The sequence below is a fragment of the Bidens hawaiensis genome, unplaced genomic scaffold (genome assembly GCF_021521415.1).
Source record: "Bidens hawaiensis isolate Kalapana, Puna unplaced genomic scaffold, B.hawaiensis_p1.1 tig00022316_1, whole genome shotgun sequence".
In the NCBI taxonomy this organism is placed as follows: domain Eukaryota; kingdom Viridiplantae; phylum Streptophyta; class Magnoliopsida; order Asterales; family Asteraceae; genus Bidens; species Bidens hawaiensis.
In genome coordinates, this window is record NW_027493470.1 from 137765 (window position 1) to 165134 (window position 27370).

The 27370-nt window shown below is 42.4% G+C and overlaps 2 protein-coding genes across 2 annotated transcripts; both read left to right on the top strand.

Moving 5' to 3' along the window:
- Window positions 1–2593: 2593 nt before the first annotated feature.
- LOC143565312 (ubiquitin carboxyl-terminal hydrolase 20-like) lies at window positions 2594–6622 on the top strand. The gene is made up of 7 exons (XM_077052312.1): window positions 2594–2647; window positions 3117–3237; window positions 3343–3453; window positions 4029–4198; window positions 4273–4725; window positions 5201–5741; window positions 6329–6622. Exons 1-7 carry the CDS (start codon window positions 2594–2596, stop codon window positions 6613–6615), a joined length of 1737 nt encoding a protein of 578 aa, XP_076908427.1. The 3' UTR covers window positions 6616–6622.
- An 18928-nt stretch (window positions 6623–25550) lies between these two features.
- On the top strand, window positions 25551–26809 carry LOC143565297 (uncharacterized). The gene has a single exon (XM_077052304.1). It carries the CDS (start codon window positions 25655–25657, stop codon window positions 26807–26809), a length of 1155 nt encoding a protein of 384 aa, XP_076908419.1. The 5' UTR covers window positions 25551–25654.
- The last annotated feature ends 561 nt before the right edge of the window (window positions 26810–27370 follow it).

The following is a 27370-nucleotide window of genomic DNA, read 5'->3' on the forward strand; positions in this document are numbered from 1 at the left end:
TTCATGCGTGTGCGTGTTTACAAAAGTTCAATTTTGACCCATTTTTAACGAGTTGACTGAAGTTTGACTAATTTTGATCCATTTTGACTTTTCCGATCAATGTGATCGACTTAGTGAAATTGTATCTGCCCTATGCCGATTTTCTGTTTTTTCCAACATTAACGCCAGGGTGGGTCAACTCAATACGCATAAAAATTTTTTTATAAACCGGGGTGGCCATGCTCAAAATTTTTGGACGAAAACGGGTAAATTTATACGATATATATAAGTTTTTGAACGAAAACGCATATATTTACACTGCTTAGCAAAAAAAACCGGAGGTGCCCAGAACACCACGGGCCACAATAAAAGTTTCGCCCTTGACTGCTATTAATATTGTTTCTGTTGGGATGCGAAGGCCTTTAATTGGCCGGCCCTAGGTTGGTTTGAATTAAGGAAAAGGGCAGCCGGCCCTAATTAGTTCCTACCTAATTTAGATGACTTATTCCCCAAGCTAATCTTGTCCTATAAATACACATGATGTAATTGTATTCTTTGAGCACCTAATAAAGAATTTCCTAGTTGCAAAGTGGACGTAGGCATCTTGGCCGAACCACTATAAATCTCGTGTCTCTTATTTTTCTGCTTTCGTTTGTGCTTGTGTGTGGTTTTCCGCTGCGTACCGACTCTGATTCCTAACAACTGGTATCAGAGCTTTGGCTCGTTGTTTACACACGGTTTTCCGGGTGATTTTGCAATTAGAATTCCTGTTTTGGACTTCTTGGAGTTGCAGGTTTCACTCGGGCGTTGCAGGTGAAGCACCGGGTCGGGTGTTTCGGGTTTTAGGGTTTTTTCTTTGGAGGTTGCTTGGCTTCAGGTTGTTCGTGTTTTTTTTTTTTGGTTCTTTCTCGTTTGCAATGGCTGAAGACGGGAGGGTTCGAATCGACAAGTTTAACGGGACTGATTTTGCATGGTGGAAAATGCAAATAGAGGCGTTACTTGGGGAACACGATTTGGATATGGTTTTGACAGAAAAACCAAAAGGAATGAGTGCGGCTGATGAAGCGATTTGGGACTCAAAGGACAAGAAGGCAAAAGGAAAGATCATACTGGCTTTGACGAGGAGCGTGGCTTTCAACATAATGAAAGAAACCACAACATGTGGTATGATGACGGCTCTGTCAAACATGTATGAAAAGCCTTCTGCCGGTAATAGAGTGTTCTTGATGAGGGAATTGTTCATGACAAGGATGAACGATGGCGGTTCAGTTACTGATCATATTAATAACATCAATTCGATTTTGTCTAGGTTATTAACCGTAGGCATGAAATTTGATGATGATACTCAGGCTGTGATTTTGTTATCCTCTCTGCCTGAAAGCTGGTCAGGTTTTGTGACAGCGATCACGAATTCTGCGGGGGCTGGTACTTTGAAGTTTGACGGGATCCGGGATAGTGTTTTGGGTGAAGATATTCGCCGGAAGAACTCTAGTGGCGGGTCATCTTCAGAGTTACTTAATGTTGGCAGGGGAAGGGGAAATAACAGGAGCAGTGGGAGTAGGGGGAAAAGTTCAACTCGAGCTCTAAAGGATGTGAGGTGCTGGATCTGCGAGGAGTTTGGACATGTGAAAAATCAATGTCCAAGAAGGAACAAGGAAGAATCTGAGAAGAATGAAGGCAAAAAGCAGATAAACACATGTCAGGATAAATTTGGTTCTGATTCTGAAGAAGATGCTTTGATTTGCTGTACGGAGTCTTCTATTGATTCTTGGGCCATGGATTCTGCTTCATCGTGCCATGCCATGCACAGCGGGGATACGATGGTGAATCTAAAGGTTGGTAACTTTGGGAAGGTACGAATGGCTAATGGGGATGTTCTCGATGTTACGGGCATGGGTGACGTTACTTTAGTAACTGATTTGGGAACCACATGGAACTTGAAGAATGTCAGGGTTGTTCCAGCTTTGAAGAGTAAGCTTATCTCTGTCAGTCAGCTGGATAAACAGGGACTAGAAGTAAAGTTTGGTGGTGGCAAATGGAAGGTAACTAAAGGTAATCTGGTTATTGCTCGTGGAAACAGGCAAGGTTCATTATACATGGTGGAAGTACCTGTTGAGGGAAGCGTGGCCGTCCCTCAAAACAAAGTTAGGCTCACTGAGTCGAAGGGGCAAAAGAAGGTTCAGTTTGCAAGATTAGAGCCTTGTGCCAAAGTGATTCGAGCTGAGCGGAGTCGGAAGTCTAAACTAGGTCAGGGGTTCGGTGACAGTGGGAGCAAGGGACGTGTTCCGGTTACTGTTACAAAACAACGTTGGGTTTTGAAGACTGCTAGTCCGGCTGTGAAAATCTCTCTTGGAAGAATCTTGCTTAATAAGGAGAGTGGTAAAGGTCCTCGGTGTATCTCTGGATCCGGTGGAGTGTGCAAATCGGTTGAGACAGAGGAGGAGTTTGTGGCGGTAACAGTCACGACTGGGTTGGAGCTCGGGGGAGCTTCAACCGGCCCTTCAGTTAATTAATGAGGGGAATTGCAACTAGGGAGGTTTTGGAGTCTTAGCTTGTTCTGTGAGAACTGGAGGCTTGGAGGACTCAGACATAAAGAATACTGGAGTTACTGATGATGGGTTATTTGGATGAAATTGCTGAATATGCAAAGACCTTCGAGTGGGAGATTGTTGGGATGCGAAGGCCTTTAATTGGCCGGCCCTAGGTTGGTTTGAATTAAGGAAAAGGGCAGCCGGCCCTAATTAGTTCCTACCTAATTTAGATGACTTATTCCCCAAGCTAATCTTGTCCTATAAATACACATGATGTAATTGTATTCTTTGAGCACCTAATAAAGAATTTCCTAGTTGCAAAGTGGACGTAGGCATCTTGGCCGAACCACTATAAATCTCGTGTCTCTTATTTTTCTGCTTTCGTTTGTGCTTGTGTGTGGTTTTCCGCTGCGTACCGACTCTGATTCCTAACAGTTTCTTTATAAGTATTTAGTTTATTCAATTATTTGATTGCTTTTAACTAAAATTCTTGAGGCATGATATTGATCAAAATAAGTAAATAACCTCCCTATTAAATTAGATTAGCTGTTTTTTTTAATTTAATGCAGTATTTGAAATTTGCTAATTTAATTTATGAACTTACAGGGTGCAGGACTTGGAAATCTTGGCAACACTTGTTTTTTCAACGCGGTTTTACAGTGCTTCACGCATTCGGTGCCACTCGTTCAGGATCTATATTCACACACGCATCCAACGCCTTGTGATTGTATGTCTTAATCTTTTATATAATAAAATTTCTTTAAAAATTTACATTGACTGTTGTGAATATTGTGTTTTGTTTGTATGATAATATTAAAGCGTGCATTTGCAGGTAGCTATGATCGGTTCTGCTTGATCTGTACATTGCGGAAACACGTTGAAATTTCGTTATCATCAGCTAAAAAAGTTATTTACCCCTGGAAGTTTATTAAAAATTTGAGCTGTATCCTTTGGTTTATTACAAATTATAGATAATGTTTATTTCTTGTACCTGTTCTTAATTTTTTTTAACTGTGAGGATCTTAAGAGAACCTTTTGGAAATTGAGAACTTTGAGAACCATTTTGAGCCACAAAAAAAACCCTTAGAAATTTTTTTAAAAAAATTATAAAACAAAAAAAAACAGAAATTGTTAAAAAGTTAAAAAATCAAATTTTTTTTATTTTTCATCCCGGTTTCATAAATAAAAAACCTTAATTATACACATATGTATATTTTTATTTAATCTCGATTTACATAATGTACACATGTACATTATCATTTATCTTAATTGTACATATGCGTATAAAGAATAAGTTGTTTATAATTATAAAATACGTATTATACATATATGTATAATTTGCTACACCGATATTTTTTTTTAATTTTTATATGAAACTAGGATGAAAAATAAAAAGTGTTGGTTTATTTATTTATTTTTTTGTTTTATAATTTTTTTTATTTTCATGTTCTCACATGATCCTAATCCTATGTGTGTGTGTGTATATATATATGTAATCCTTGACCTAACGAATATTAGATTTTTCGTCATCATTCCGAAGATATCAACAAGAAGATGCTCATGAATTCCTGCAATGCTTCTTGGATCGACTTGAAAGTTCGTTTAACATTTTAGAAACAAAAGATGACGGTTCAACACAAACCGACAATTTGGTCAAACAAGTTTTTGGAGGTCGGGTTATTAGCAAAGTAAGAACCTTTTTCTCATGAACATTTTTATATTATTAGATCCTGTTATAATAATACGAAATTTATATATCCAGTTAAGGTGTTGCAACTGCAATCACGTATCTGACACATACGAGCCATCAGTCGATCTAAGTTTAGAAATTGGAGACATTAACAGTCTTGCAAACGCTCTTGAATCGTTTACAAAAGTCGAGCACATTGAAGATGAGGAAATGAAGTTCACATGTGACGAGTGTAAACAAAAAGTCTCGGTTGAGAAACAGCTTTTGCTCGATCATATTCCTCCTGTTTGCGCTTTCCATTTAAAAAGATTCAAGAACGACGGATCTCATGTTGAAAAAATAGACAAACACGTTGATTTTCCGTCAGAGTTGGACTTGCAGCCGTACACACACGACAACCAGACGGATCTGAAATATGAACTATACGCAGTTGTGGTTCATGCAGCCTTTACATCTAGCTTTGGTCATTATTATTGTTACATCTGTTTCGCACCTGATACATGGTACAAGTTTGATGACTCGCAGGTAATACCACCACCACTACTGCTACTGCTGCTGAATGGGTCAACCTTAAAAAAGAAAATGATTGAAACGGGTCAAAACGGGTTGACATTTCTCGAGTGTTTTTTTATGGAATGAGAAAAACGGAGGAAACTTTTTACTACTTTTACTTTTTTAGTTTTTGATTTATATTTCGAGTTATGATTTTTTAATTATTTTTTTAAAATTTTTTTTAATGAGGGGTTTTTTAAATGGGTCAAAATGGGTTAAGATTTCAGAAACCCCTCATTAAAAAATTATAACTCGAAATATAAATCAGAGTTCCATAAAAAAAACTCGAGAAATATCAACCTGTTTTGACCTGTTTCAATCATTTTCTTTTTTTAGCTTGACCTATTATAGACATTTTAATACAGCTCAATGTGTCACATTTGCCACCCCTAATAATAATACATGTAATTTGGATATTTGAAGTTAATGTATATTTTTATTTTGTTAGGTTATTCGCGTTACGGAAACTCAAGTGCTTGCAGAGGAAGCATATATACTGTTTTATGCAAAACAAGGCACACCTTGGTTTTCAAATTATATGGAAACATATAAACCTTCATTTTATCCTAACTTATTATCACCCAAATCAGTACTGGAGAATGTGGACCCGCCAAGTGTTAAATCTGGCGTGGCGCTGATGAAGCCGAATATTAATGTAGTTAAAGAAAAGCCTCCGTTTATCTTGAAAGAATACGGTTCTAACCACAAAAATGAAGTTGTGAAGAATACATACATCACTCCCGTTAATGACTCGAAAAGGAAAATTTTTATTGATAACTTATTATCACCCAAATCAGTACCGCACAATGTGGACCCACCGAGTGTTAAATCTGATGTGACGCTGATGAAGCAGGTTGTTAATGTAGTTAAAGAAAAGTCTCCGGTGGTTTTAAAAGAATACCATTCTAACCGTGTCACTCCTGTTAATGACTTGCAAAAGAAAATTGATTTTGACGAGTTAGATTCCGACGATGAGATTGAGAATTCAGGTTATTTTTACTAATCTTTTATGTTCTTTAAATGGCGTATATTTTGTAAAATTTTAGTAAAATTTATTAGGGGGGTGTGCGTGGTACGGTTCGGTGCGGTTTTTGAATAAAAACCAAACCGAAAACCAAAACTTCGGTTTTTGGAGTTTTTGAAACCGTTCGATTTTGGTTTTTCGGATTTCGTTTTGGTTTCGGTTCAGTTTTGGTTTTTGCCATTTGAGCTTGAAAACTTTAGGCCAAAAAAAAGTTGATAAAAAATAATGAATTTAGGTATAAATAATTTTGTTACTTATAAAAAATAGACTATTATACATTTGATCAAAAATATTGGAGTTGCATATTTATTAAATTCTCATAAATTGCTTAACATAAAATATAAAAAAAACAAATATTTAGGAATTCGGTTTGGTTCAGTTTTTTTGGTTTTTTTACATGCAAAACCAAAACCGAACCGTTAGTGCGTTTTTTACAAAGACATAAAACCAAACTGGCGGTTTTTGTTTCGGTTTGGATTATTTGGTTTTTTCGGTTTTTTTCACACCCCTAAATTTATTAACTAACATTTTAAATGTTGGTTGGTTATTCAGGCGTGGTTTTTGCTTCAAAGCCGAAGCAAGTGAAACTTGTGGAGAAAGTGACGTTTAAACGACAAAGAGACAACGAAGTCGACGATTCTGCAAAACGTGAAGCGATGAAGATGTGTAAGAAGATGCCTGGTTCAAGGGGGGCGTTGTTAATGGCTGCATTGTCGTCAAAGAGTGAAAACTCGTTGGCAAAGAAGAGCAAGAAGATGACAAGAAAGAATGGTTGTAAATCAGTTGATAGATTTGGTTCTGGTAAGGGTAGTAAGTCGGGTTGTTTAAGTTTTCGGTGAAGGGTAGTTTTGGAACTTATTTTTGGTTGTTGAGATATAGTCGAATTAAAGTGGTTTTAGGTAGCTGATATCGTAAAGAAGTTATCTTTTTGTTAATATGAGACAGCGTGTACGAATATCTGATCATGCCGAATAGATTCAAGCAAAAGTTTAACTAAGTTATTTTTTTGCATATCAAAAACTATAGTTACTAGAGTTAATATTGCAGGACTTGTCTTAATTTGTTTATTTGATATGGAGGTGATGTAATGGGCGGGTTGAGTAATAGGTCATAACGGGTTGTGGTAATCTGAGCCATTAAAAAGCTAAAATTGCCTGTTTTGACATCAACCCATTTTTCTTGTTGCCGGGCCTGCGCGACTTCTCTACTTTTCCATCTATATTAATATCATTTTATGACTTTCGTTGAACTGGTACGTCATTTTTTGGACTTTATTTGTACATATATGTGTTAAACGAACTGGTAAGTAAACATGTTTTTAAGCCTTGAAACCATTATATGTATAATTTCTGAATGCAGTACTCTTGGTTCTCGGTTTCATTTGTTAAACAGGTCCAAAGGGTACTTTTTATGTTTAAAATCTTCTAAATCGTTTTTATTAAACATAACAATGTTGTAATCATATAAACAGTTATTTGAATAACAAAGAGTTCTTGGTCAAAATTTTACTGGTAAAGCTAACCCAAACTAAAAAAATTACTTGTATATATGACCCTTGAGGCTTAAGGTAACAACTCAAAAACCGAGGTGCGACTAACCTCTTTATTGACAGTTATGGCAAAAGTATTAAGTCTTTGAAAACATACATACAACAAACTTAAATAAGACTATGTCTATCAGAGTTCCTTGTATCAAGTACTGTTTGTGCCAAATAGCCACATGATGGGTTTTATGACACTTACTACTCTTATTGCCGCTATGTTTTGTATAGATCCAATGTTGGTCGCACCCCTATTTTTGGGTGTTACTGTTGGTCGCATGATCAAGTCACTAAATTTTATATAATGTACAAGATGCAGGCCAACCTACATTCATCGTTTTCTCTTTTCTTGGATTTTAAAGTTATAATATGGAAATTATGACTAAATAAAACTTTCTTATTACATAAGTAATACATTTGATACACATTTTATTACAAGATTCAGTTGACACTAGTTATATTAGTAATACTAAATCCTCATATTTAGTTTTAGAGTGAATTGCAGTTTTCGTCCTTATTGTTTGTCCAAATATGCAGTTTTAGTTCAATAGTTTTAAATTTGCGGTTTTCGTTCATGTTGTTTCATTTCACTTGCAATTAAACCCGAATTCACTAATCCCGTTAAGTCTGATAGTTAAACACATCAGTGTGCCCTTCACGTGAGGGGCAATTTTGTCTTTTTTTATCCAGATACACCTCAGCCCCTCACGTGAGGGGCTTGCGAATTAGGACTGAGGTTTATTTGGGGAGAAAAATGACAAAACTGCCCCTCACGTAAGGGGCACGCTGATGGTTTTAACGACCAGACTTAATGAGTTTAATAAATTCGAGTTTAATTGCAAGTGAAATGACACTATATGAACGAAAATTGCAAATTTGAAATTACTGAACTAAAACGACAGATTTGGACAAACCACATTGACGAAAACCGTAGTTTACTCTTAGTTTTATGATACAAAATGACCATTCGATTATTGTCACAATCTGGCATATGATAGGCACATTGTTATAAATAAAAAGAAGGAAAAAGTAGAAACAAAAGTTATGAATATGAAGTAATGACAAAAACTGTATATGAAAAGAAGAAAGTGAGTACAATATTTCAAACATGTCCACTTACAAATCAAGAGTCAAGATTGGTTGTGCATGCTAAAAGCAATCCTAGAGTAGTAACCTATTAATGTTGGTTTTCATTTGAGATGTGAACACTTGAAGTAGTAAAGTAGGGGCTTTTTACTTTTATGTGTTGAAAACAGATTTTATTTGATCTTTTAAGGCAGTGCTCCACTAAGCCCATGTGGGAGATCACATGGTGAACCAATTATAGTGGTTTCGTTTGGTTCATGAGTAGAAGTATAGCCCACCACTTTTGATTGGACAACCCAATATAGTAGAAACTGAAACTTTAAGGCCGAGTGCTGCGGATAACCGCCCAAGGGGCGCTAACCATTCAAGTAAGCAGCAGGTGGCCGTCCGAAGAGGCGTTTGGTAGGGGCAATATTTGCAAGCTCTTGGTTTTATAAACCGGAATGTTCAACTAAGTTGCATTGTGCCTAAGTCCCCCGAGGCGCCAACATGGAGCAATATTTGCTAAGTTCTTGGTAGGGCAGGCCTTGGGGAGAAGCAAAGTGGGCGACCGTCCAGGGCCCAAAGAATGTTTAAAGATATATAATACAAAAAAAATGCTTATTTTAAAAACCCCGAGTTATTTGTTAAATCCAATGAATATTGATTTAGATTAGGTCAATTTGAATTCGATTAGGGGCTTTATTTTTCTACTCGTCTAGGACCTCTATGTTCTTATACATTTTTGGGGTGACTATAATTCTTAGTACTTAACAATATTGTTAAGCTTGAGAAATCAAACCCACCATAGATGGTGTAATAAGAATCATCAAAGTTGGGTAAAAAATGCAATGGTGGATGAAACATAAACCAAATAGATAGATCATGGACCATATGATTGAAGACTTTTTTTTTTCTTTTTAATCTTTCAACAATTCTTAAAGAAAAACTTAGGATTAATGAAGTACATATTTGCCCTTTATGACATATATTGCATATCCCTAATCATACAATAGAACTCAACGAGCCATTAACTTTGAATGGAACCATGACACTCCCTCTAACATCTTGAAATAAAATTGCACCACATCCGCATCTTGAACCACTGGTCCACGCCTTAGCGTGTCCACCATGTGATCCTTTGGCCAACATAGTTTATATGTGTTTGGAAAACCATATTAATGTAACACCTATACAACACACAAATTATATGCATTTGGATAACCAGGTTGACATATTACCTGCAAAAAATTTTTAACAATCTACACAATTTATATGTATTTGGAGAACCAGAACGGCATATACGTACACAAACTTTTTAATGTCTACACATGTATGTATTTGGATAACCAACTTGACGTATTATTACCTACGCAATTTTAAAAAAAAAACCTAAACAATATATATGTATAATGAGAACTTGATTAACACATACCTACACAATATTTTGACAAACAACACATTGAATAAAAAGTTTCATTACAATAAAAGCATAGCAATAAAAGTTTTAATTTACTAAAAGTTTACTTGCACTCAGTATGTAAATATATTGCGATGATATTGATTGTATGAAATGGTAACCAAAATTTTGATAATGATGATATGGTTGTAATAAATGGAATTGATTATTCGATTTGATTCCACATGGTCAATGGTTCATATATAATGCCTGAGACTACCATATGTGCGCAATCCAAGATGTCAAGCCGACTTGACCATGATATATGTATCTCTGCCCAACATTCTTAAAGTTACAAAAGGTTGTTTTCATGACTCGAACATGTGCCTCACGTCAATCAATGGTGAAGAGGTAGGTCCCAGCAGAGCCCAGTTGGACCCGCAAGACTCACCTTGAAGAGGGACGTTTGCGCAAGGACCAACTTGTTCCGCAGGACCCACCATGCTCAGAGATGACCTTACGCGCAGTACGCCAGCTGTTCACGCAGGGAAAGCCTCCCAATGGTGAAGTACCCCGCCTGTCCCCGCAGCTGCGGATACAAGCCATCATGGAAGGCTACCCGCACTAATAGCAAGGCTACACGCACAAGGCACTCAATAATTCAGTGTCACCTGAAGGAATGAGCAAGGCGGGAATACTCCCGCCCAAATGAGCCAGTCCGTATGCTTCTGGAAGATCTTTTGTACTATACCTACCAAGGTATGGACAAAATAGACAAGATTTGACCAAAGCAGCCCATGAACCAATCACAGGGTGACAGCTCACTGACAAACAGTACGAGGAGCATGCTCTAGTACTGTTTGTCACTATTAGCCGCTGCCTACTCACCAACCCTTGTCGTGGCACGCACATAGCCTGCAGTTGGTGGAAAAGGAATAGTACACAGCCGGCCTGGTCACTATCAGCCGCTGCCCACCCACCAACCAGCATGGCACGTGCGTAGCCCGTAGTTGGTAGAACAGGAATATTATACAGCTGGCTATACCTGCTTGGAAACCTACCTTCGGCTATAAATACTCCAACACCTTGGAACGGTAGGATCATCAGGTATTTTACCTTCACTAGCTAAATCTCTCAATATACACTTATATTCAGAGCAATCTAGTCTGATTCTCACGCCGGATGGTGGTCACAAGGAGGAACCCCCCCTTCTCAGTGATGAGCTCACGATGTCTGTTTTGCAGGTCATCTGAAGAACATCCTTCTTTGCCGGACCTAACCCTCTTGGGAAACATTACTTAACCCCCAGATTATCCATAATCTACCCGGGGTCGCCTAGTGTTTCTTCATTGGCGCCATCCGTGCATAAAAGCTAAAACTAATTCAGTTTTTTCAAAACTTCTGAAAAAATGGTTAACGTTACTCCGGTCCCAAGGCCAGTAAGTGACCAAAAAATCCCGGTAACCACAACCCCAGCTACTGGGGGAACACCGGCGGTTACACAAATTTTACGAACACTACCCCGGTTACCCAAGCCGGGGCAAGTGCAGTAAACAATATTTCACTGGGGTTCACTGATGCCCAGTTGGAGAAACAGAGGAGGCTCCCTCGCCAAACACTCGATCAAGTTAAGGCGTGGGCCGAAGCACGTCAGAAGGAATTCCAAGCTGAGTTGGATGAACGCTTGCGTTCACTCCAACAGGCTGACGAATTCGGGAGCACTCGATAACAGCTCAACATGAACATTGAGTGCGAGTACTCGGACGATGATCGGGAGGAATCCGACACTGACGCGAACCCTCGCCATAGGGCGAAAGGGAAGCGTAAAGAAACGGACTTCCAACCAAGAAGGAATTTCAGAGAAACCTTCAAACCAAGGAACGCGGGGGGAAACCCACGCGACTTCTCCAAAACCTTTAGACCAACTGCTGCAAATGCGGGAACATCCAAGTTTGCAAGGGACATTGCGGAAGCAATCGCATCGAGAAGTGCCAAACAGATGTCCAACATTGGCACTTATGATAGTCTATCCGACCCAGACGATCACTTGAACAGATTCATAGCGGGGGCAACCGTCAGTAACTGGACGGAACCCTCGTAGTGTTATATGTTCCAAATGACGCTGGTTGGAGAGGCCAGGGCGTGGTTTGATCGTTTACCGGTCCACCACATCTATGATTGGGCGGACTTTCAACACAAGTTCAGCCAACACTTCAGTCAACAGAGGAAATATACTGAAGAGCAGTGGACGATCCTCAACTGCGTGAGAGAGGAAGATGAATCTTTACTAGACTTCATCACTCGCTTCAACTCCAAAAAGCTGAGTCTGGGCAACATAAGTGAAGATCTTGTTCGCGCCGCTTTCATCTAGGGCGCCGAATACCCAAAGCTTATCCGCACGTTGACGGGTAAGGACGGCATGCCATCCACATGGGATGCCATCATGACGGCGGCCAAGCGCTTTGCCGAGACGGAGAAGCAACTGGGTAGGGATCTTCCCCAGAGTACACATCTCTACACGCAGAGGACCAGAGAAAACAATGTTCGGATCGCCCGGCAGAACAAAAAGAGGAAGCTAGGTATTTGGCAGTCAAGGGTAAACTTTGACACCTCATCCAGCTCTCGCCCTTTTGTTGGCGGAAGGGATAACACGCACCCTTCAAGCCGAAAACACCGGTGGACGCCACTCACCAAAAGCGTCACGGAGATATTTGCCACCGAAAAACTCCTATGGCCAAAAGCTCCAATGATCCGGCAACGACCTAATGCGGATAAGAGCAAATTCTGTGACTACCACGGGACAAAGGGTCACAGTACAGAGGAGTGTACATCCTTGAAGGATATTGTTGAAACATTCGTCAAGGATGGAAGACTTGCACACCTTGTGGCATCAATCAAGAATGGAGGAAGGAATGATAACCGGTATAAAGGCAATGGACGAAAGCCCGTTGACATCAGCATCCACATGGTTCAGGGCAACATCAGAGGAAGAAAAAGACGAACGACAAAACCATGCGAATGGAAGGAAGTTGAGGTGCGCTTCCCGCGAGTGCCAGGAGGACCCAGCAAGGAAGGCCCTATCGTCATCAAAAGCCAGCTGGGGCATTACATAACTTCCCGCACTCTTGCTGACAACGGCGCCTCGTCAACGGTTATGTACAGGCAGTTCTTCGACAAGCTAGACGGCGAAGACAAAGAACGCCTGGAAACGGTTTACGCCTCAATGGAAGGGTTTGACGGCAGCACAAACACCCCCCTGGGTATCCTATCTTTCCCCGTCATTCTCACGGACGGGAAATACTCCCGCACAGAAGACGTGGACTTCGTCGTAATGAGGAAGCCACATCACACATACGACATTCTCTTCAGGAGAGATGGGATGGCAAGATTCAACGCCGTGGTATCTTCAGTCCACGGCATGATGGGATGGCCAACTGCTGAGGGTGTAGCGATGATCACCGGTATCCCCCAGGTATGCATCGCATCCGTCTCATCTTAACTCAAACCAAAGATGGCTAAACCAACCATTACCGAACCAGAAAAATGGGCCCTCAATGGCAGATACCCTGACCAGGCTGTTACAATTGGCCCAAAAATCGCTGATCCTACGCGCACCTTACTCAAACGCTTACTACAGAGAAACGCTGACATCTTCGCGTAGACACCAGCTGACATGACTGGTGTACCTCGAAGTAAAGCAGAGCATAAGCTCAAGTGTGACCCGGCTTTTACGCCAGTCATACAAAAGCGCAGAGTAATGGGGGCGGAACAGGCTAACGCGTGTAGAACCCAAGTCAAGGAACTCCTTGACGCGGGCATCGTATGCGTTAGTAGATATCAAACATGGGTTGCAAATCCCGTTATGGTACCGAAGGCTAACAAACAATGGCGCATGTGTATAGATTTCAAATATTTAAACAAAGCATGCCCCAAAGATTGTTACTCGTTACCCGAAATTGACCTCAAAGTGGATTCATTAGCACCGTTTCGCCTTAAATGCTTCCTTGACGCATATAAGGGGTACCATCAAATCCACATGGCTGTAGATGATCAGGACAAAACCGCATTTCGGACGCCCGATGGCACATTTTGTTATCAAATGATGCCATTCGGACTTAAGAATGCAGGGTCCACATACCAATGCCTGATGGACAAAGAGTTTCATGCCCAAATTGGGAGAAACTTGGAAGTCTACATGGATGATTTGGTCATCAAAAGCCCTGAGCCAGAAGCGATGTTGAAAGACATCGAAGAAACTTTCAACACGCTCAGGAAGATAAACATGAAACTCAACCCGAGCAAGTGTTCCTTTGGGATGGAAGAAGGGAAGTTCTTGGGAGTCATTGTTACTAAAGATGGCTTCAGAGCGAACCCTGAAAAGGTCGAAGCCATTATCAAAATGGAATCACCTACTACCATCAAGCAAGCCCAGACACTGAATGGACGCCTAGTCGCACTTAACCGCTTTTTGTCAAACCATGCGGATAGGTCGTTCCCATTCGTGTCAACATTAAGAAACTGTTTAAAGAAAACGCACTTCCGCTGGACACCAGAAGCGGAAGCAGCTTTTCAGGAAATTCAGTCACGCCTGATCGAACTCCCAACGCTCACAGCACCAGAAGCAGGGGAGGAATTAATCATATATCTTTCTGCCACAGATAGAGTAACTGGGGCAGTCCTGCTAGTAGAGCGGAAAGGTATCCAGATGCCTATTTACTATGTTAGCCGTGTCCTAACAGACGTAGAAACCCGGTATTCTACCCTGGAAAAACTAGTCTTAGCACTTGTACAGGCTTCACGCAGGCTAAGACGATATTTCCAAGGTCACCCAATTACCATTCTCACCAACTTCAAACTCGCAAACGTTCTAGGCAAACCCGAATTATCGGGACGTCTAGCCAAATGGGCAATTGAGTTGGGGGAATATGCGATAAAGTACAAGCCACGACCAGCTATGAAAGGCCAGGTCCTGGCCGACTTTATTGCAGAAGTCCCCGCTTCGCGGGAGAAAGAGTGCCAGGAGGAGGCTCAACCCTCCCCAGCACAGGACATTAATGATGTCTGGCGACTCTACACTGATGGAGCAGCCAGCAACGAGGGTTCAGGCGCAGGGCTGAAATTAACCAACCCAGCAGGCAAAGAATACACTTACGCTATTCGACTGGATTTTCCAAGTACGAATAACGAAGCCGAGTATGAAGCATTCTTGGCAGGGCTGAGAATTGCGCGTAAAATGGGAGTAAAAAACTTGGAAGCCCACGTGGATTCCATGTTAGTAGCCAACCAGATAATCGGAACGTATACGGCCGTGAACGACACAATGGCCCTGTACGTCGCACAAGCAAAAACCCTTATGCGCGATTTTAATGATTGTAAAGTCATACACGTCAAGCGTAGTGAAAACAAATCTGCGGATGCGTTAAGCAAGCTTGCATCATTAGCCTTCACCCATTTGGGAAAGGACATCCGCATTGAACTCCTTGAAGCACCATCAGTCCCGCACAAGGAAAATTTGTGTCATCCAAACCGGTACAGAAACGTGGATGACACCAATAATAAATTACCTTGCAGCGGGTATATTACCAGAGTCAAAAACACAGGCAAGAAAAATACGATGTAAAACATTAAACTATCAACTCATCGATGACATCCTTTACAGACATAACTTTCTTGGCCCACTCTTAAGATGCGTGGACAACCAAGATGCTGACTACCTCCTAAGGGAAGTACATGAAGGCATCTGTGAAGTACACGCAGGTCCACGCGCTGTTGTAGCTAAGCTAAACAACGCGGGATACTTTTGGCCGGGGATGCATACGGATGCTCTGGCATACATCAGAAAGTGTAGGTCTTGCCAGCTCTACGCACCCAACACGCATCGCCCGAAGAATGAACTTGTTCCAGTCACCTCTTCATGGCCATTTCAGAAGTGGGCCATCGATGTGACAGGCCCATTTCCTACAGCAGCAGGAAACGTTCAGTTCTTAGTGGTAGCCATCGACTACTTCACCAAGTGGATAGAAGCAAAACCCTTAGCCCAAACAACCGCAAAACATATTAAAAAATTTATTTGGGAATTTATTATTTGTCGTTTTGGACTTCCACAGACTTTGGTGAGTGATAACGGCACCAACTTTGCTGACAAGAAGCTACAAAAGTGGCTGGAAGAACTTCAAATCACCCACACCTTTTCCTCAGTGGCACACCCGCAAGGTAACGGTGAGGTGGAAAGAGCAAATAAAAGCATCGTCGAAGGCATAAAGAAAAGACTCCGGGAACACAGATCCGGCTGGGTAGACGAAGTTCCACACGTCCTTTGGGCAAACAGAACGCTGAAAAAGGCCAGTACGGGAGAAACCCTGTTCAGCCACACTTATGGCACTGAAGCCATGGTCCCAGTCGAAATTGGTTTGCCCTCACCAAGGGTCTTGATTCAGCCAGAAGACAATGATGCGGAAAGACGGTTAGATATTATGCTAACCGAGGAACGCAGAGACTTAGCCGCAGCGCGTGAAGAAAACTATAAGCGACAAATGCAAAAGTACTACAACACGCTGGTAAAACTCTGCAACTTCAATGTAGGAGACTACATATTGCGTAACAACGAGGCTTCAAACCAAGAACGCCCAGGAAAACTGGCACCGGTCTGGGAAGGACCGTACATTATCAAAGAAGTTTTGGGAAAAGGCGCATACCGGCTCGAAAGGCTCGATGGCACTCCTATCCCAAGAACATGGAACGGAGCTCAATTACGCAAATGTTACATGTAGATCAATTCCAAACTTGTAAAGAAAAGGCCTAGAGCCACTTCTAATGGAAATGATTCTCCTTTCACATTGTGTTGATAACCTTACCTTTATACTTATGAACCTCCCACACTAATGCCGATATTCACCGCATAAATATGGGAAGAAGTAAGTCGTTGCGTGTGGAAGGCGGCAAAACCCGCATAAACACATAAAACGGTAAAAACTTCTAAGGAAAACCTTCACGCAGGTCAGCTATAGGCGAAGTTTGGTCATCCCAATAAATGAAAGTGACGGTCCTACCCGCACAATCATGATAGAGGAAACTGAACATTGACCTATTGGCAACCGCGCGTCGAAAGGTTAACTTATTCAAAACACTTAGAAAATTTCAAAGGAAAAGATGAGGAAAACTTTCACGCAGATCATATATAGGTAAAGTTTAGCCATCCTACTAAGTGAAAGTGACGGTCTTATCCGCACAATCACGAAAGAGGAAGCAAAACTTTAACTTATTATCCGCCACGTTGGAAAGTTAACTTATCTAAGTACTCAAGAAATTGCTAAGTTAAAACAAAATATACGCGAAATAAACAAGGCAAGGCATTAACAAATAATCTTTATTCCATCAACATTCAAACATTACAAGAATTGTTGGATACATACCCGCATACAAGATTAGAAGTCTACAAACATAAAAATCTACTCTAATGGTGGAAAGGGATCTAAAGTATCAAGCTTCAGGACCACTCCCACTTGGACCCGCACCATCGGCAGAGTGTGGCGGTTCAAGGAAAGCTTTGAGGATAGCTAGCCCATCATCAGCAGCAGCAATCTCGTTTACCTTCTCCACCACCGGATGCGGGAAGGCGGCATACTGATTCACTGCTTGGTCATACGCAGCTTCAGTATCCACATTGTAAAGAGGGAAGTTGGAAGGCGGAATGCCTTGTTCAACAAACCCTAGACCAAGCAGGAAGCCAGCCTTTTCCCCATCCTCATGAGAAGCGTTGAGGGATGCGCTCATCGCATCGTCATATGATGTGTTCGTGAACACCCGATGCACAACCTAAAAAACAGAAGTATATCAAAAACTCTTCTAAGTGTAAGGAAAAGCGTAAAGAAATGGTGAAACTACGCATACCTGCGACAACGTTTCTCGAAGAAGCCATTCCTTGGTAACCAGAGCCTCCTAGAGGGCAGCTTGAGCTTCATTACGGGCGCGTTCGGCTTCGTTCTTTGTAAGGTTGGCAAGCAACACATCTTTGGCTGCAGCCTCTTCGACGCCCTTTAGCTTACGCTCAGTGTGGTTATGCACCTCCCTCTGGTCCAAGATCTCTTGGAGCTTCTTGGCATCTTCCATGGCCAAGGCGTCATGAGCCTGCTGGAGCCTCTCTAATTTGGCTTTAAGTTCCTCATTCTCGATGCGTAGAGGCTCAGCAGCAGCTTCAGCCTTGGTGGCCCTCTCGGTTGCGTTCCGTGCAGTTTCCTTAGCCAACCGAAGCTGTTCATTAACAGCTTGGGCGGCCTTGGAACGGGCCTCGAGACGAGCCTGAACGTCAACCTCAAGAGCCTTGAAGGCCTTCTCCTTTTCCGCAGCAACGGCGGCAAGCTTCGCATTCTCCTCCCGGATAGCCCGCGCCTGAGCAACTTCAAGGCTACGCGCCGTCTTTAACTTGTCGTTTTCACGACAAAGTAGCTCGACGCGCGGCTGCATCCGGGCGAGGAGGATTCGGAGCTCGTTGGACAACCTACCTTCCTGGTAGCTGGCCATGGCCTCCCCCAGCGCACCGCTTGGGGCGGCGTGACACGCCCATTCGACGCAATCCTCATCAGTCCGGAGGGTCGTTCCCCGGCGGATCTTCCACCGAGGAGCGTACACCTCGTTGGAATCACGAACTGCAATAAAACGAAAAACAGTTAAGAGAGAGAAATGATGAAAGGGATATAGGCCAAAATAACCCTACGCACCTGTAGGGTCGACAACAGGCCGATAGCCACTTAACCCATCACCTGAACCTAAGGGATATCCATCCAAAAGGTCAAGGAGACGGGAAGGAGGCAAGGATTGGCTAGACGCCCTAACCCCAAACGTACCTGAAGGACTGGACGTAGTCGCAGGCGCCGGAGAAGGCATGGTGGAGGCTGCCGCGGTGGAAACCAATGGAGGTGAACTCACCGGAGGTGAACTCACAACCGTGGCCGCGGCTGCGGAAGAACCCGCAAGAGAAATCACCGCCGGCTCAGTGATGGATTCTGTGAAAATGGCACTGACGGCCGGCGGGGATAATGTTACAGCTGGAACAGTTGGCTCAACGGGATGAGCAACTGAACCAGTACTGCAAGCAGGCGTAACCGCCTGGGTCATCGCCTCGGGTAGGTTGACCAAACCTACCTTCATGGGTCCAGAGCTGCTCCCTCCCGCTCCACTCTGGAATGCCGTAGCATCCACGCCTTCACGAAGACAAGATATATAAGTATAATAGCGAAAAGATATGAAGTTAAAGTTATGTACACTTACGGGTCTTTTTGAGCTTGAAGGTGCGAACAGGCGGGGAGGAACCCGATGGAGCCAGCCTCTTCGTACCGGTCACCGTCGTCGTCCTGGGCTGCTCAGAGGTAACAGCCGTTTCAACCTCCGGAGCAGTGGTCTCAACACCACCTGGGTTCCTCGCCGCCTCTTCACTCTCGGTCTCCGACTCAGACCGGTTCACCTGGTCGGCGGTGGAGGCTACCTTCGCCTTGCCCTTCCCGCCAGCAGCCTTCTTCTTCCGCGCAAGAAAAGGACCATCTGCGGATTCCTCATCAGAAGATGACAAGATTAGAGGAATTCCGGCAGAGGTTTCAGCATTTAGAGGGCGAGGGTTAAATAGTCTTTTACCTGGCCGCGTGGCGCTCAGTTTTTCGTGGCCTGGCGGGTAGGCCTCCACAAACCGATCCGCAGTCTGCGCAAGGATAGGCAACTCGTTCTCGTCAAGAGCGCGAGTACCCAACCGAGCGGTACCGTCAGCTTCCCGCGGATGCAGGAGGGACTGCAAGTCATTTCCCTCTGAAATAAAAAGAAAAACGGTTAGAAAAAACCTTAAATCAACAAAGAAGACGGAGCATACCGTAAGGGATAAAGTTCAAACCGTATTCAAGTACGATGGGAATCTGTGGCGCATCCGCCCCAGCATCCTTCCACACCCTGCTCATACCGAGCATCACCATCCCGGACTCCGGAAAGCGGTAAACCGGAGTCTGGATCCGAGAAAACTTGGAGAACCATTCCGCCTCCTGGTAGTTGGAGGCGTGAAGGCTGGGGAGAGCTCTCCCGTTCTTAAATGTCATCGCTATAGGGACGACACGGGCAGAGATGTAAAAGAACTCCCGCTTCCAAGACCGAAGACTGCGCTCGGTAGCGCAGATCTTCAAACCCTTGATCCGGGTGACCAGGGTGTACCAGCCTTGGATGCACCTCCAGGAGTAGAAGGTCATCAGGCGGTCGACGTGGGGATCCATGCCAAGAATGAGGCACACCCACTCAAAATGGCGGATCTTGGCGATCGCCATTGGGTGAACCTCCGTCAGGTGCACACCGTGTCTATCCAGAACACGGTATACAAACTTCGTCAGTGGGAACCTAAGATTCCCATAGACGAAGAAGGCGGCATATACCCCTATTTTGCCCTTGGGGGCATCGTACACCGTCTGGTGTGGCTCCGGAAACTCAGGCTCGAACGGCTCGAGCATGAACTTCCGGACGATGTACCGGTAAAGCTCGATGGGAAGAGCACACTGGCATTCGCCAGCAGTGCTCTTATCGTCCTTATCGGACGTAGACGTCGGGTTCTCGACATACAAGTCAGACTCCTCGACGATAGCTTCTGGATCATGAGTAGACGACATGTTTTGGAGGCAAAGAACGATTTCAGGAGAATGCTCGGAAATCGCTTAGAAGAAGAAGAGAGAAGTGAAAGTGTGGATTACCAAGGACCCTCTCCCCCTTTATATACTCATCGCAATGAATGCGATGAATTTAATGCGGAGGAGAGAGAAAAGAGCTGGTGCAATGAAACTATGACACGTGGAAAAAGCAAGCTGGCAACAGCTGTGGACGGGACGCGCGCCGTAAAATCCGCACCCACGCGCCCAAAAAATTGCGCCCACGCGCCTGAAAAAGCGTCTGGAATGACCATGTACTGTCACGTCGCCATAACTTCCTGCACGTCCTGAAACTGTCAGAAGAAACCGTCGGACGACGTTTCAACAGTTTGGACTGTTCATATCCTTACACCAACTCTTCGAATTTCAAAAAGATTCAAAAGTAAGCGGGACTATACCCCTTACCTTGGCAACCAAGTAACTATAAGATAGGTGCGAGTACAGTGTCAAGGCAAAACCTTCACATACTTAGCACCCGCAGGGAATTGAAGCCAGGAATACCTTGGAAGTAAAGTAACTATAAGACGAGTGCGGGTACAGTGTCAAGGTGAAACCCTTCACATACCTAGCACTCCGCGGGGAATTGAAACCAAGAAGGATCTTCTGGGCCATGCTTGCGGAAACGGGAATTACATCCCCGCATAGCGGGAACGTCGAGAACTAGATTGTTTGAAGCTCCAAGATGGAATTGGTTGTTTTAACATAATTGATCACTATGTTCAAAACTACCAAAACCTCATGGAGAATCTACACAAGTGGAACTCAACGCTCCTGACTTGCGAGGAGGTTACACACCTACCCGCATCATACCCAAAGATCAAGCAGAAAAGTCGGGAATTTCTGCGTGACATTAGGGAAACCGCGGGAAGAATCCCCACAGACAACCTTAAAACTAAATCCTTTTCAAAACCCCTTGATTAAGTCCAAAGTTCACCTCACTTATTAACAATTCATGAGAAGAACATTGGACTGGGGGGACTTGAAGAGGTAGGTCCCAGCAGAGCCCAGTTGGACCCGCAAGACTCACCTTGAAGAGGGACGTTTGCGCAAGGACCAACTTGTTCCGCAGGACCCACCATGCTCAGAGATGACCTTACGCGCAGTACGCCAGCTGTTCACGCAGGGAAAGCCTCCCAATGGTGAAGTACCCCGCCTGTCCCCGCAGCTGCGGATACAAGCCATCAGGGAAGGCTACCCGCACTAATAGCAAGGCTACACGCACAAGGCACTCAATAATTCAGTGTCACCTGAAGGAATGAGCAAGGCGGGAATACTCCCGCCCAAATGAGCCAGTCCGTATGCTTCTGGAAGATCTTTTGTACTATACCTGCCAAGGTATGGACAAAATAGACAAGATCTGACCAAAGCAGCCCATGAACCAATCACAGGGTGACAGCTCACCGACAAACAGTACGAGGAGCATGCTCTAGTACTGTTTGTCACTATTAGCCGCTGCCTACTCACCAACCCTTGTCGTGGCATGCACATAGCCTGCAGTTGGTGGAAAATGAATAGTACACAGCCGGCCTGGTCACTATCAGCCGCTGCCCACCCACCAACCAGCATGGCACGTGCGTAGCCCATAGTTGGTAGAACAGGAATATTATACAGCTGGCTATACCTGCTTGGAAACCTACCTTCGGCTATAAATACTCCAACACCTTGGAACGGTAGGATCATCTGGTATTTTACCTTCACTAGCTATTTCTCTCAATATACACTTATATTCAGAGCAATCTAGTCTGATTCTCACGCCGGAGGGTGGTCACAAGGAGGAACCCCCCCTTCTCAGTGACGAGCTCACGGTGTCTGTTTTGCAGGTCATCTGAAGAACATCCTTCTTTGCCGGACCTAACCCTCGTGGGAAACATTACTTAACCCTCAGATTATCAATAATCTACCCGGGGTCGCCTAGTGTTTCTTCAAATGGGCACCCTCTCTTGAGCTAATATTAGTGGTAAAACTTCGAGGCACTAACCATTTTAACCCATGCACGATTGCACTTCCATACCCTCAAACATATAACCTTAACTATACCATTACTAACTTCACCAATCCACCGATAAATCCAACACAATATTTTGTCTCGGTTTTAAAGTGAAATAATTTTAACTTTTTTGACTAGCAAAACAAATTTTCATTACCACAGGCTTTACAAGTACAAATACAAACTCAGCAAGGTGCATGTGTCACACCCCGGCCAAAGGCGGCGGAACATACCGGGGTGCAACGTGATTGGACAAATACACAAGACACTATTAAAGTGACAATATTTAATCAACTCATTAATTTCATTCAATCACCAAAGTAACACATATTGTTCATACAAATAACATCAAAACATAAGAAATAGATATTGTTCATTCTTCTAATAACCTAGCGGTATCAAAATAGAATGACGTCTTCAAACTCCAACTCAAGTAATAATCAAACATGTAACATGCATAAAATAACATTTGTCAACACGTATGTTGGTGAGCAATTTCATAGTTTTGAGTATATATAATATGAGTGAAATCCACAAACGTATATGAGAATATAAATAAAAGCATCAATCATGGTATATAAAACATATGTAAATGAGGATCCTTTCTAATCGGTAAGAATACCGACATACTTGGATAATGAGGCCCTATTCTACTAGCACAAGGCTAAGTAGTTAGGGGAGCGTATGATCATACTTAATGAGGCTCAACAACAACATAAAAATAAACACTCGCGCACGTAAGGCATATGAGACATATAACACACAATAGAACAAGTATTCTAGCATCATATACCCTAAAGTTTGTGGTTTGAGAAATGAGTATAATATAAATCATTTTTGTTTGAATAACTATGCATGTTACCCCCAAAAGATAAAAGTGAAAACGGGGGATGAAATGTACTCACGTTAACTAAGTAACTTGAAAGATTGATTCGTGAATAATCGGAGATCGGGTTTAACGAGCAAGACCTAGATTAAATGGGTCTTAAGTTAGTAGGTAGTCTTGGAAGGGTTTAAAATAAAATATGACAAGTAAAGTAAATAAATGAAGTTTATGGTTTAAAAATGTAAATACTTGGAAAATTAAAGACATGTTCTAAAAAGTAAGTTTACTCGAAACCGGGTCTTGGTATTTCATTCATAATTATTACTCAACCTATGTTAAGTAACTTATGTGGGTTATAATGCACTAATGCAAGACCCTTTGGGTATATGAACACCAAAACAATGTTTTAATCGAGTGTTCGGATTTGTTAACTTGGGTCTAGATAATTAACTAAACTCAAAGTTAACTTTCCAAAATGTTTTGAGATAACTCAATAAAATCGAAAGACTTAACCAAGTATATAGTTCTATTATGAAGAACCTTAACGTCTGTTAAGTGTGTATTTGGTATCACCGGTCCAAGCTTGTTATAAGATCAAGTTGGATACCGACACACCAAGTAAGTTGATAAAATACTTAAAATTAGTTTAAAATACATTCTTGAAGAAAAGATGAGTTTCGATGGCCAAAAATACACTTGTGTGTCTTAGGAAAGTGAACTCGGTTTAGTTCGGTTTTGGTTCGGTCCTTGACTCGGAATGATACCGAGGATGGTTGCCACATACCCAAATACCATAGAACTATCAAAATGGTTTTAGAAGTTACAAGGTTCAAATCTTTCATAAACATGTTTATTTAACTATTTTAAACAAAACTATTTAAAACAAAAGCTAGTAAACAAGAGTTCGGTCTTGGTTCGGTCTTGATTCGGGTCTAATCTCGGGATGAAACCGAGACTAGTGACTTCATACCCAACACCATGGAACTCTTTAAACATGAATTAAAACTAAACTACTTACAATATAAACAAAAGCATTAAAGAGAAATAGTATAAACAAGACTAGTAAACAAGAGTTAGGTCTTGGTTCGGTCTTATTTCGGGTCTAATCTCGGGATAAAACCGAGACTAGTGACTTTATAACCAATACCATGAAACTCTTTAAACATGAATTAAAAGCTAAACTACTTACAATATGAACAAGACTAGAAAAGAATTAAAGGAAAATAGTATAAACAAGAACTACAAAGAGTTCTCCATGTAGCCTTGCCTTGTAGCATATCACCTCCCAAAGAAGATGAAAGCCGAAGGAAACAAGGGGTGCATATTATATATATGTTGTGCCACAAGATATGAATTAATAAGTAACAAACAAGAATTGAAGAAGGTTATTGCTTGATTATTAAGAACCTTAGAGGTTAGAGATATGAACTTTATTTGGGAGAGAAAGATGATGAATGAGCAAAGAATAATGAAGAGGATGGGGTTGTTTATATAGGGAATGAGTCAAACTTGTTTTCCTTGTTTTATATCAATACTTGCATGTGTTTTTTTTAAAAAAAAAATGTTTAAATAATGCAATCTAGTAACAAATCCAAAAGGTAAGAGATGGTTATGAAACATAAAAATCCAACATTTTATATTAGTGAAAGATTTGGTTCATAAATCGGGTCAGGTTTTGATACAAATACAAATACAAAAAGATCGAAAATGACGAATGTTAAAGCATGAAACAAAGAAAAGTACATCATATGTTTTTGTTTAAGGTAAAATAAATATATTAATTAATAAGAAAATTCAATTTTATCCTGCCAAATACATTAATCAATATATGTATTGTGATAGGCCATAGCACATGCATTTAAATAACTTAGCTATTAATCCAATTATTTAATATAATACATGAAACCATTTTTGGGTGGATAAAGTGGATTGAGTTGGATATCCATTTTTATCTTAAAATATCTTCTTATACATGAAGTTATAAATTTTATAAAACCATGAAGTTATAAATTTTATAAAACAATGTGTAGGAACCTTGCTACTAACATATACCGAATTACCGATCATTTAAGTGTTGAGGTGAGATAGAATTGCATATATATAGATGGTAACTTTTCTTCGACTCAAAGTAGATCAATCAATGATGTATATAATACACGGCTTATATTTTAACAAGATTACTATAGATAAAATCGAAAACTTGTATGAAATATGAATACACACATTTGGGAAACAGCAAAAGCACACTAAAAAATAAAGGAACATTCATTGGTGGACTATTTGTGAGCTGGACCACTAAAAGCTTATCTCGTTTTCATGTGGTGAGCCCATTGGTGTACTGCTCCTAGAAGCCAACCCTTACCCAATGCCTATATATATGCAACTAATTTCATGTATTTTACAAACAACTCACACTCACTTTCGTTCAATATGGGTGTTCACAAACTATCAAGTGTGGTTTTGTTAGTGTTATTTGGTTTAGGCATTTGTGTGGCTACTAGAGTTCTCTTCAATGTTGAAGAGAGCATTCCCTACATTCATGGTGGTTTAGTAGGAGGAGGTGGTGGTGGAGGTGGTACTGGTGGAGGTGGTGGTTATGGGGCAGGAGGAGTGCATGGAGGCGGATATGGAGGTGGTGCTGGAAAAGGTGGTGGAGCGGGGTATGGCGGTGGAGCAGCAGGAGGTGGTGGGGGAGGTGGTGGTATTGGAGGAGGTGGTGGTGGTGGAGGGGGAGCGGAGGGTGCAGGGTATGGTGCAGGTGAAGGAGGTGGGAGTGGTGGTGGACATGGTGGAGCGGCTGGTTATGGTGGTGGAGCAGCTGGAGGTGGGGGTGGGGGTGGTGGCACTGGAGGAGGTGGTGGTGGAGGAGGAGCAGATGGTGCAGGTTATGGTGGGGGAGAAGGAGGTGGGAGTGGTGCAGGGCATGGTGGAGCGGGTGGTTATGGTGGTGGAGCAGCTGGAGGGGGAGGTGGTGGTACTGGAGGAGGTGGTGGTGAAGGAGAAGGAGCAGATGGTGTAGGTTATGGTGGGGGTGAAGGAGGTGGGAGTGGTGCTGGACATGGTGGAGCGGGTGGTTATGGTGGTGGAGCAGCTGGAGGTGGAGGCGGAGGCGGTGGTAGTGGAGGAGGTGGTGGTGGAGCACATGGTGGGGGTTATGGTGGAGGAGAAGGAGGTGGGAGTGGTGCTGGACATGGGGGAGCTGGTGGTTATGGTGGTGGAGCAGTTGGAGGTGGGGGTGGAGGTGGTGGTAGCGGAGGAGGTGGTGGCATTGGAGGAGGTGGTGGTGGAGCACATGGTGGGGGTTATGGTGGTGGAGAAGGAGGTGGGATTGGTGGTGGATACGGTGGTGCTGGAGGAGGTGGAGGGGGACATGGTGGTGGCGGAGGGGGAGGAGCTGACGTAGGAGGAGCAGGAGGAAGCGGATATGGTAGTGGAGGTGGAGCTGGTGCTGGTGGTGGTTCAGGAGGATCATATGGTGGATACAATGGCGCAGGAGGAGGTGGTGGTGGTGGTTCAGGAGGCGGTGGTGGGGAGGTGGCGGTTTAGGTGAGCATGGAGGGGGTAGTGGTAGCGGTAGTGGAGGTGGAGAAGGTGGTGGGCATGGTGGCTATATCCCTTGAATAAGAGTTGTATTCATTGTTAAAATGGACAATGACTTCTTTATATAATAAGATGGATGCAAGAAAGCAAGTGCATGCATGCATGCATGCATGCATGCATCAATTTGTAATCTTGTTGTATGTGTGCTTATTAATTTACCTGTTGATGTGTACTTGGTTATTACGAATCTAATCTACCATATTGTTTATGTTGTACTTTAGTTACATGTTATAAGAATTTGAGAAATATTATAATTAGTAACAAAAGCAGCATAATGAGATTGATCCTATTATCAAACTGTGACAGTAGTCCAATTAGAAAAGTATCCAGGCCCAACAAAGCGATGAGACCCAAACTCAAAGAGATACCATTAAAAGAAGCAAAATGAGGCCCATTGCCTAATTAAATGGGAATAAATGATGACTAATTTCTATTTTTTTAGAGCCCAAATTTATAATCCTAATTCTCACTAAAATAAATATTGGGCAGTTGTTAAATAAACGTGAA

What these genes read in the sequence shown, in the direction of transcription:
- LOC143565297 (XM_077052304.1), top strand. Translation starts at nt 25,655, where the DNA reads ATGTATTTTACAAACAACTCACACTCACTTTCGTTCAATATGGGTGTT.
- LOC143565312 (XM_077052312.1), top strand. Translation starts at nt 2,594, where the DNA reads ATGGGTTATTTGGATGAAATTGCTGAATATGCAAAGACCTTCGAGTGG. An exon ending in AGACCTTCGAGTGGGAGATT is followed by an intron (nt 2,648 to 3,116) that starts GTTGGGATGCGA and finishes ATGAACTTACAG; the next exon opens with GGTGCAGGACTTGGAAATCT. An exon ending in GCATCCAACGCCTTGTGATT is followed by an intron (nt 3,238 to 3,342) that starts GTATGTCTTAAT and finishes GTGCATTTGCAG; the next exon opens with GTAGCTATGATCGGTTCTGC.